This window comes from Oncorhynchus mykiss, chromosome 11, assembly GCF_013265735.2.
Source record: "Oncorhynchus mykiss isolate Arlee chromosome 11, USDA_OmykA_1.1, whole genome shotgun sequence".
NCBI classification, from domain to species: Eukaryota; Metazoa; Chordata; class Actinopteri; order Salmoniformes; family Salmonidae; genus Oncorhynchus; species Oncorhynchus mykiss.
In genome coordinates, this window is record NC_048575.1 from 75,274,910 (window position 1) to 75,286,585 (window position 11,676).

At 41.8% G+C, this 11,676-nt stretch overlaps 1 protein-coding gene across 1 annotated transcript in view; it reads left to right on the top strand.

Moving 5' to 3' along the window:
* Nucleotides 1–7,646: 7,646 nt before the first annotated feature.
* The window catches only part of LOC110536389 (heat shock protein beta-8), an 11,495-nt gene continuing 7,465 nt past the window's right edge, over nt 7,647–11,676 (top strand). Inside the window, exons 1-2 of the mRNA XM_021622152.2 lie at nt 7,647–8,451; nt 11,261–11,324. Of these exons, the coding sequence (XP_021477827.1) occupies nt 8,049–8,451; nt 11,261–11,324 (467 nt within the window). The 5' untranslated portion in view covers nt 7,647–8,048. The remainder of the gene's footprint in view (nt 8,452–11,260; nt 11,325–11,676) is intronic.

Sequence of the window (11,676 nt, forward strand, 5' to 3'; positions counted from 1 at the left end):
TCTACAGTACATTTGTTTTTGACATGTTTATTATATTACAGACACTTTACAGACATACTTTTACATGTAATTATGTGAGCTAAACAAAAATAAAAAATCCTTTAAGTGTTAATCAGCAGTAGAAACAATAACAAACCGTTTGGGTAAAAAGCTGAGGGATGAGGCTGGAGAAATGCCCCACTCTCAAATTCACAGACAGAGATGTGGATGCAAGGACTCACCATCCATGATATCAAAAGTATAGTTTTAACCATGTTTTGAGGATATACATTATTTGTTTACATTTACATTGTTTACAAACATTGGAGTTAAACAAGCTTATATGTTGGGTTCTGATGTGGTTAGACAGTTGAGCTAAGCTCATGAGGCATTTATAAGTTATACTCTTCAAGAATCAATGGGTACATATCATTCAAGAATCAATGGGTACATATCATTAATTTACAAGTTATATTCTCCAAGAATCAATGGGTACATATCATTCATTTATAAGTTAGACTCTATAAGAATCAATGGGTACATATCATTCTATGCCATACAACACTCAGTCCGTGGCCTCCAACTGCTCTTAAATCCCAGTAAAACGAAATGCACGCTCTTCAACCGATCGCTGCCTGTACCCACCCGCCCGACTTGCATCACTACTCTGGACGGTTCTCACTTAGAATATGTGGACAACCACAAATACCTAGGTGTCTGGTTAGACTGTAAACTCTCCTTCCAGACTCACATTAAGCATCTCCAATTCAAACTTAAATCTAGAATTGGCTTCCTATTTCGCAACAAAACATCCTTCACTCATGCAGCCAAACATACCCTAGTAAAACTGACTATCCTACTGAACCTTGACTTCGGCGATGTCATTTACAAAATAGCCTCCAACACTCTACTCAGCAAATTGGATGTGCCATCCGTTTTGTCACCAAAGCCCCAGATACTACCCACCACTGCGACCTGTATGCTTCATATTCGTCACCAAACCCACTGGCTCCAGGTCATCTATAAGTCTCTGCTAGGTAAAGCCCCGCCTTATCTGAGCTTACTGGTCAGCATAGCAGCATCCACCCATAGCACGCACTCCAGCAGATATATCTCACTGGTCATCCCCAAAGCCAACTCCACCTTTGGCCACCTTTCCTTCCAGTTCTCTGCTGCCAATGACTGGAACAAATTGTAAAAATCACTGAAGCTGGAGTCTTAAAACTCCCTCACTAACTTTAAGCATCATCTGTCGGAGCAGCTTACCGATCACTGTACCTGTACACAGCCCATCTGTACACAGCCCACCCAACTACCTCATCCCCATATTGTTATTTATTTTTTTGCTCCTTTGCACCCCAGTATCTCTACTTGCACATTCATCTTCTGCACATCTATCACCCCAGTGTTTAATTGCTGAATTTTTATTGTTTCGCCACTATGGCCTATTTATTGCCTTACCTCCCTAATCTTACTACATTTTCACACACTGTATCTAGATTTTTTCTATTGTGTTATTGACTGTACGTATGTTTATTCCATGTGTAACTCTGTGTTGTTTGTGTCGCACTGCTTTGCTTTATCTTGGCCAGGTCACAGTTGTAAATGAGAACTTGTTCTCAACTGGCCTACCTGGTTAAATAAAGGTGAAATATATATATCTTTTTTTTAATGTGTCAAAAAAACCTATGTAGCAACTGCTGATTGTCCTTTTAAAGTTTAATTCCATAAAGTATCATTCTTCATTTTAATTTTTAAACGTCATACTGTTGGGCCCTTTAGTCAAAAGATCCTATAGAGAAAATCCTAGCGGATTTTGGAACCTATCCTATAAGATAGAACCCCATAGGAGTCCAATATGACTGGTTCCGAAATCTGATAGGATTTTTCTATTGATCGTAGTGTAAAGGAACTTGCAGCCTTGAATCACTCCCAAACTGTGATGGTGTGTTAAAGGGATTGAGAATCACTGGTGTAAATAGGCAAAGACACAGAGTTTGTGCTCCGGAGACACGGGAGAGATGCTGTTTCCCAGTTTACTGGTCTTTAATCTTGATTGCAGTTTGACATAAATCTTCAGGTTTCTGTTCCATATTTATCTGTGAGATTGTCCAAACGAGCTGTGTTCAAATACCCATACTTTCATACTGTATACTACATAGTTAATGAATATATACTATTAGTTCATTTTAGTATACTGTAAACGAACGGTATCATTTCAGTTGAGCGTACTAGCGCTACGCCTGTCTACCGCAAGCTGATTCTGTTGCTATTCAACCTCTTTCTAGCTTGTTAGCATAACAAAACATTACTTAGTAGACATTTTATGACTTCGGGTCTGTTTCGTAAATTCAATCTGGAGTGCCAGAGTGCTCTCTGGGCGTTCGTAAATTCAGAGTGTTGTCAGATTGTCAGTTCGTAAATTCAGAGTGTTCCGCTCTTGGAGCATTCAGAACGCGCACTGGACTCTCTAGCCGAGGAGAAGGGTTGATCCGAGCGTTTTGACCTCACAATGGCAGTCATGCACCCAAGCTAACTGGATAACATTGACTAGCTTGCTAGCTACTTCCAGACACAAATGAGAGAACACTTCCCTATGACCATTTTACTCGCCCTAGCAGAGCTGGTTAGGCTGTTTTCATGTTATCTGGAGTGTTGGCGACTGTAATGATTTTTTGCTGACGTTTACTGACACCGACCATATTCAACAGGTGTTGTGTTTGTAAATTAGTCAGTTATTCTGCGTTCTGGCACACTCAGACAAGATTGCTTTGAAATCGGAGTAGATGGCCAGAGCGAGTTTACGAACACACCCAAATTAACAATGTCCATTGAGAATGCACAATGACTATACCGCTAAGCTAAGAATGATGGGAATAATCAAGTCAATAAATGTTGGAAGTTTGTTAGGTAGCATATAGATAATATACTGGCAAGTTCGATGTAGTAGTAGCCAACTAACGACGTTACTTAGGTAGCTAGCTAACATACAGGTACAAACTGCTGTAATGATGTGCCAGGCAGTTCGTAAGGATAGCGTAGCTAACAAATTGTCAGCCAAACACGACGTGTAACATAACTTATTTGAAAAGTCATTACGTTCTCACATTGCTCAACATTTTCTTAACATTTGTCATAATTAAAGCGATGAATTTGTAGGGGCTCTCATCGGACTTCGGCTGCATATTTTCCACCATTTTCTTCAAATCTGAAAATGTTGTGAAACCACGCCCATTTTCGGAAAGAATTGCATTATGGGCCCTAAAAGCACGGAAATAGTGTCCACTGATTGTATACTTCGTATTTTGGCGAATGTAGTACGACATTGGCATACTAACTATATCGATACTATGAACAATAAGCATAATACATACTCAACGTACATCACAAATAGTATGGTTAGTGCGGTATGAGTATTCAAACACAGTTCAAAGGTATTTATTCAATTGTAGTGTCCATACAATGTGGTCTGAAACAACAATGAATAGAATAATATCAACACTATGGCAGGTTGTAGTAAATAAGTAGACAGGGCTAATGAAGGGGTTGCTGCAGTCACTATGGGAGATCTTTCTAGAGCGCCCGGTTAAATAAGAGCATTTTTTTACTATGTAAATCAAATCAAATCCAATTTTATTGGTCACGTACACGTGTTTAGCAGATGTTATTGCAGGTGTAGCGTAATGCTTGTGCTTCTAGTTCCATTGGCAGCAATATCTCACTAGTAATATCTAACCATTTCACAACATATACCCAATACACACAAATCTAAGTAAAGGAATGGAATTTTATTAAGAATATAATTTTATTAAGAATATAATTTTATTAAGAATATATAAATATATGGACGAGCAATGTCAGAGCGGCATAGACAAGATACAGTAGAATAGGATAGAATACAGTATGTACATATGAGATGAGTAATGCAAGATAGGTAAACATGATTAAAGTGGCAATATTAAAGTCACTAGTGTTCCATGTATTAAAGTGGCCAATGATATCAAGTCGGGTGTATGTAGGCAGCAGCCTCTCTGTGTTAGGGATGGCTGTTTAACAGTCTGATGGCCTTGAGATAGAAGCTGTTTTTCAGTCTCTCGTCCCTGCTTTGATGCACCTGTACTGACCTCGCCTGCTGGATGATAGCGGGGTGAACAGGCAGTGGCTCGGGTGGTTGTTGTCCTTGATGTTCTATTTGTCCTCCCTGTGACATCGGGAGGTGTAGGTGTCCTGGAGGGCAGGTAGTTTGTGAGAAATATATGTGTACACTATATCAGTCTAAACTGAAATGTAGATTTATTTTTTATTGCGCTAACTTCCTGTAAGTGGACAGTACACAACCTCATGTTTTGACCACATCGAATTGATGATAATTGCACACTTTTTACCTCAGATTAGTGATGTTAGTATAAACATTTATAGTAACCACAATGACACAAAATATATTGCTTAAAACAGATTAATATCATTGCTTTTGGACCACTGAGAAAAAAAATACTGTATTTAGCAATAACAAACAAGAAACAAAACATTAATCATCAGCTATAACAATACAGTGATTCATAAATCACATAGAAATGGCTACAATTTAATAATCTACTGTAGTCAGCTGACAGGCAAAACCTGCCTAACAGTAGTGTCTTAGGTAGCATAAAAACGAGTGCATAAAATGCGGTACAATGTCAGACCAGTACGAAAAACATATGAAAATGTATGCACCTACTACTGTAAATCGGTCTGGATAAGAGCGTCTGATGAATGACTAAAATGTGATTAAAACATTCACAACTTCGTCAGGAAACATAAGGAAATAAAAACTGTAATTACAGTTATTGCATTCACGCACAGTGAAAGATACAACTGTTAGAATAATATTGGTATAAAAGTAGAGATTCCCTGCACAGCCACAGGTGGCTATTTTAAGCAATAGATTTTGTGTCATTGGGATTACCTTATAGGTCACATCACTGCACTCTATACTGCTCTGTAAACGGGTCATCTCTGTATACTCATCGCAAGACCCACTGGTTGATGCTTATTTATAAAAAACCCTGTTAGGCCTCACTCCCCCTTATCTGAGATACCTACTGCAGCCCTCATCCTCCACATACAACACCCGTTCTGCCAGTCACATTCTGTTAAAGGTCCCCAAAGCACACACATCCCTGGGTTTCCCTGGGTTGCTCGTCTTTTGAGTTTTCTGCAGCTAGCAACTGGAAGGAGCTGCAACAAACACTCAAACTGGACAGTTTTATCTCAATCTCTTCATTCAAAGACTCAATCGTGGACACTCTTACAGACAGTTGTGGCTTCTTCGAGTGATCTTTTGTTGTCTTTACCTTCTTGCCCTTTGTGCTGTTGTCTGTGTCCAGTAATGTTTGTACCATGCACACTGCCCTAACCCATCTGGACAAGAGGAATACCTATGTGAGAATGCTGTTCATCGACTACAGCTCAGCACTTAACACCATAGTACCCTCCAAACTCGTCATCAAGCTCGAGACCCTGGGTCTCGACCCTGCCCTGTGCAACTTGGTACTGGACTTCCTGACGGGCCGCCCCCAGGTGGTGAGGGTAGGTAACAACATCTTCACCTCGCTGATCCTCAACACTGGGGCCCCACAAGGGTGCGTTCTGAGCCCTCTCCTGTACTCCCTGTTCACCCACGACTGCGTGGCCATACACGCCTCCAACTCAATCATAAAGTTTGCGGACGACACTACAGTGGTAGGCTTGATTACCAACAACGACGAGATGGCCTATAGGGAGGAGGTCAGGGCCCTCGGAGTGTGGTGTCAGGAAAATAACCTCACACTCAACGTCAACAAAACAAAGGAGATGATGATCGTGGACTTTAGGAAACAGCAGAGGGAGCACCCCCCTATCCACATCGATGGGACAGTAGTGGAGAGGGTAGTAAGTTTTAAGTTCCTCGGCGTATACATCACGGACAAACTGAACTGGTCCACCCACACAGACAGTGTCGTGAAGAAGGCGCAACAGCGCCTCTTCAACCTCAGGAGGCTGAAGAAATTTGGCTTGTCACCAAAAGCACTCACAAACTTCTACAGATGCACAATCGAGAGCATCCTGTCAGGCCTGGTACGGCAAATGCTCCGCCCACAACCGTAAGGCTCTCCAGAGGGTAGTGAGGTCTGCACAACGCATCACCGGGGGCAAACTACCTGCCCTCCAGGACACCTACACCACCCGATGTCACAGGAAGGCCATAAAGATCATCAAGGACAACAACCACCCGAGCCACTGCCTGTTCACCCCGCTATCATCCAGAAGGCGAGGTCAGTACAGGTGCATTAAAGCTGGGACCGAGAGCCTGAAAAACAGCTTCTATCTCAAGGCCATCAGACTGTTAAACAGCCACCACTAACATTGAGTGGCTGCTGCCAACACACTGACTCAACTCCAGCCACTTTAATAATGGGAATTGATGGAAATTGATGTAAAATATATCACTAGCCACTTTAAACAATGCTACTTAATATAATGTTTACATACCCTACATTATTCATCTCATATGTATATGTATATACTGTACTCTATATCATCTACTGCATCTTTATGTAATACATGTATCACTAGCCACTTTAAACTATGCCACTTTGTTTACATACCCTACATTACTCATCTCATATGTATATACTGTACTCGATACCATCTACTTCATCTTGCCTATGCTGTCCTGTACCATCACTCATTCATATATCCTTATGTACATATTCTTTATCCCTTTACACTTGTGTGTGTATAAGGTAGTAATTTTGGAATTGTTAGGTTAGATTACTCGTTGGTTATTACTGCATTGTCGGAACTAGAAGCACAAGCATTTCGCTACACTCCCATTAACATCTGCTAACCATGTGTATGTGACAAATCAAATTTGATTTGATGTTTTGTTCTGCTACCATGTTGTGTTGCTACCATGTTGTTGTCATGTTGTGTTGTTACCGTGCTGTGTTGTCATGTGTTGCTGCCTTGGTCTGTTGTTGTCTTAGGTCTCTCTTTATGTAGTGTTGTGGTGTCTCTCTTGTCGTGATGTGTGTTTTGTCCTATATTTATATGTTATTTATTTGTATTTGTTTTAGTTTTAATCCCAGCCCCTGTCCCCACAGGAGGCCTTTTGCCTTTTGGTAGGCCTTCATTGTAAATAAGAATTAGTTCTTAAAACTGACTAATAAATGTTTTTAAAAAATACATTTGATTTTCGACAGGAATAAAACGACAGGATTACAATATGATTATGATAGAGGTGACAATCCTTTTTTTTGTAACCTTTATTTAACTAGGCAACCCTAAATGATTCAATTGGAAAAATCACTAACCCTAAAGTATTTTTTTGACTACGGCCAACTGTACAGACACACCGTAAATAAATGTCATACATACTGACAAACCTGACTCATTAGTTATATTGTTTTATCCGTATGATGACATCAGTGTGTTTGCCCCTTGCTCTCCCCCAGCCTCTGAGTCTCCACCTATCTCCCAGGCTGCGCCTGAAGCCATGCGTTATTTTCTATTAAAAAGATAATGAGTCACTGGGGTATGGATGGTTTCAACAGACAAGACTGTTGGACTAGTGACACCATCCAGCGCTAATGGCTAAACTTGGACGGACAGGGAGGGGCTTCTTCTGTCAGCTGTTGCGTTGTGGCGCCTGGAGGCACCGCACACTTTCTGGACATTGTTGTGCACACTCACCGTCAGGGAAAACGGTAGACATATAAAACGGTCTTTCAGTCGATATAAGGTCAGTTCAACTCAAAGACCGTATTCAACTTCGAGGATACTAAGGGAAGGGATCGTCACAAGTCGATGTCCGTTATTTTGGGGTGATTCGATGCGTAACTGTCTTGAGCGCAACACTAGAAAAACATAGATAAACTTTTGTTTTTAGCAAATCATCTGGTTTACAACTTTTTTTCTCATTGTCTACTATATATTTATATTACTTTGGAAATTGTCAGCTTGGGGAGAGTAAACTTGGACAGAGACAATATTTAAGGCGCCGCTTTTTTCTTACTTTTCTTATTTGGAGCAGCAGCCAGTTGATCATGGCAGAAGACTTCTACACTCTGGGAACGCTGGGGAGTAGGCAGAGGGCCCCCCGAGACCCTTTCAGAGAGAGTCCGTCACTGGCCTCTCGGTTTATGGACGATGACTTTGGGATGTCCCCTTTCCCTGAAGACATGTCAATGGACTGGCCCGGTTGGGCCCGGCCTAGCCGGCTCAGCACGCGGCTTTCCGCACCATTCACGGGCACTCTGCGCACAGGGTTTCCACCAACGCGTGCATCAACTGGGCAGCCGCCTGTGTACAGCACGAGATACAGCGAGTCCCCCCGCAGCTCTCCGACCCAGACGCCGGGAGAGCCGTGGAAAGTTTGTGTGAACGTCCACAGCTTCAAACCAGAGGAACTTAACATCAAAACCAAAGATGGGTTTGTAGAAGTATCAGGTGAGGACATATTAGTTTAGGCTCTATTCAATCTGTATCTCTGCGGCGTTACAGATTGCGCGATATAAATGTAAAGGTAATTTCCGATTGAGGCGTCATACTGTATGCAGCGTTTACAGTGAACGTAATCTCCGATAACGCGGGAACATTGCCTTTAAATTTCAATCACACTGTAACGCGGAACTTCCGCAATACGGATTGAATAGAGCCATAGCCCTACTTCAAATATACAGTAATCGACTTGAACACATCTAAGAAAAATGGGTCTATTGTCAGAGTGCAGTTGCTTTGGGGATCAATAAGAAACATTAACAACTGTACTTATATAGGCTAGTGTTTCACATTTGAAAATGAAATGATATGCATGTCTCATACATGCAATTAAAGTACACAATAGACATGATTATTTACAAAATAGTTATATTCATATTTCAAATATGTACATCATATATTCTCATAGCCAGCTCATATGATAAGGATGTTTGAATACCCTACAACCTACAGTATATGGGGAAGTAGGGTCCATGACTTGCAGATTGCCAGCCCTGTTCATCAAGCCCAGGCACCTGTTCAGATGCCTCCAGAATCACTCACCCATGAGACAGATATAGATTTAAGTGAGGAAGTCCCATGACAACAGTCTCTGTCCAGAAGGAGACAAGCAACACACTGCTGTTAGTATTAGAGTATGTTTTGGACCTGTTATCCTGCCCGGTGATAGCTGACTAGACCCTTCAGTAATTATTTAATCATATGCTCTTGTTGTGCTACCATGCTCTGATCCTAGGAACCAAATACACTGAACAGCTTGTTTCTGGAAGTATTATTCTGCCTGGCGATAGCTGATTGGTGCCTACACCCCCCTTGAGTATTTAATCAATTCATACAGTATAATCTTTGAGTTTGTTGTGTTACCAGGCACTGAACTGATTTACTGAAGTAAAATGAACTGAACTGTGCTGATTGTAGAACTAAATAAGTACAGGTGTTATATAAACCTCATATCCAGGGCGTCCATACAATCTTTGAGTTTATTATGTTTTTACCAGGTCCTGAATGTAGGTTGAAATAAGTATAACATATATTTAAAGCTGTCCATGGCTTCTTTAGACTGTAGACTGAGTATTTAATGAACAACTGAAGAATGCCAGGTGGAGTGGAAGTTACCGGAGAGAAGAGACTAGGCCTCATACGGAGCTTTTAATAAACACAGTGTTGGTGTGCCATTTGGGTCATTCAGTCAGCTAGCGCCATGGAGCTAAGGCCTGCCTGCCTCTGGGGGCTCTTCCTGACTGCCTGCCTGCCTCTGGGGGCTCTTCCTGACTGCCTGCCTCTGTGACCTGGCTTGTTCTAAGTGTGTGTCTGTGTGAGCATGTCATAAGCATGTTAAAGTCGGGGTTGACGTGGCCAGTCTGTGCTTTCTCTCATGTCATGTGTTGATAGTAACCGTCAAAAGTCAACCTAACTTTGGCTGAACAGAGTTTTTGCCTTGTAGTAGTTTCTGAGTTATCACAAAGCAGTGTGTCCTTGGTGCTGAAGCAAAGAAAAAGACACTTTGAATGGATGTATATCATACTTGCAATTAAGAAACTAATGTGATATGACAAGTGCAGTCTGAGTGTGTTACCAAGGCAGTTAGGAATGTGACATCCGTACCACATGGGACTGAGGGAGGGTGAGAGGTTCAAGGAGACTGAGAGAGAGGCTGTGGTTGGTTCTGTTCTCTCCAGGACAGTTTCTATTCTCTCCAGACCAGAGCTGTGGTTATTTCTATTCTCTCCAGACCAGAGCTGTGGTTATGTTTCTATTCTCTCCAGACCAGAGCTGTGGTTATGTTTCTATTCTCTCCAGACCAGAGCTGTAGTTATGTTTCTATTATCTCTAGACCAGAGCTGTGGTTATGTTTCTATTCTCTCTAGACCAGAGCTGTGGTTATGTTTCTATTCTCTCCAGACCAGAGCTGTGGTTATGTTTCTATTCTCTCCAGACCAGAGCTGTGGTTATGTTTCTGTTCTCTCCAGAGCTCTAGGCCAGTCCAGCACTTTCCTTAGGTGTAGACGTCACACAGCGGGGGTATAAGGTTGCACATAGCTGGGTGGGACAGAGCAGAGGGTAGGGCAGTGGCTGCTACGCTGACATTTAGCATTCAGAGCAGCTGCACAGACAGGAGTCATAAACAGGACTTCGTTAAGATGAGGTGTCCTTCATTCTGGAGCTTCCCAGATCTTTCTTTCCATTTCTCGCTTCCTCCCTCTGTCAGGGTTGGCGATTTCATCATCTGAGAAGAAGTAGGGTTAAGATGGGAAATGGGTAGGGGTGTTCTGCGTCATTCCTGTGATAATAATAAAGTCATTTTTTTAGTTGCCTAATTAGGAATGTCAGTTAAGATCAAACTCTTATTTTCAATGACTGCCTACCAGGGAACAGTGGGTTAACTGCCTTGTTCAAGGGCAGAACATCAGATTTTTTACCTTGTCAGTTCATGGATTCGATCCAGCAACCTTTCGGTTACTGGCCCAACGCTCTAACCACTAGGCTACCTGCTGCCCGTTTGAGTTGAATTTAATTTAATTATATGACCCACCCTTACACCAAGGACTATGTCTCGACTCCATGTTAACTTCTGGACTCCACAATCCTGCGTTTCAGATAACGACAGTGAGATTTTTGCCACATGACATGTTGTTGATTGCATCTCCCACTTATCAGAAGCTATGACTAAGCAAGAGAGATTACACAATTTGACAAAGTATCACTTGTTGTGGTCGTTGCACTCTGTTCATTGTATTTCATGTTGTTTTTCCCACAGGTAAACATGAAGAGAAGCAGGAGGAAGGAGGCATCGTGACAAAGAACTTCACAAAGAAGATACAGTGAGTATCCATAGATAACTGGAACAATAACAACAACAACAATAACAATAACGAAAACAATAACACAAAACAACAACCGATAAACCGATGCGCCTTTAGGATCACTTTACTTATTGCAGTCTCCCCAGTACCCACAGATTATCAGCAGTCTCCCCAGTACCCACAGATTAATAGCAGTCTCCCCAGTACCCACAGATTATTAGCAGTCTCCCCAGTACCCACAGATTATCAGCAGTCTCCCCAGTACCGACAGATTATTAGCAGTCTCCCCAGTACCCACAGATTATCAGCAGTCTCCCCAGTACCCACAGATTATCAGCAGTCTCCCCAGTACCCACAGATTATCAGCAGT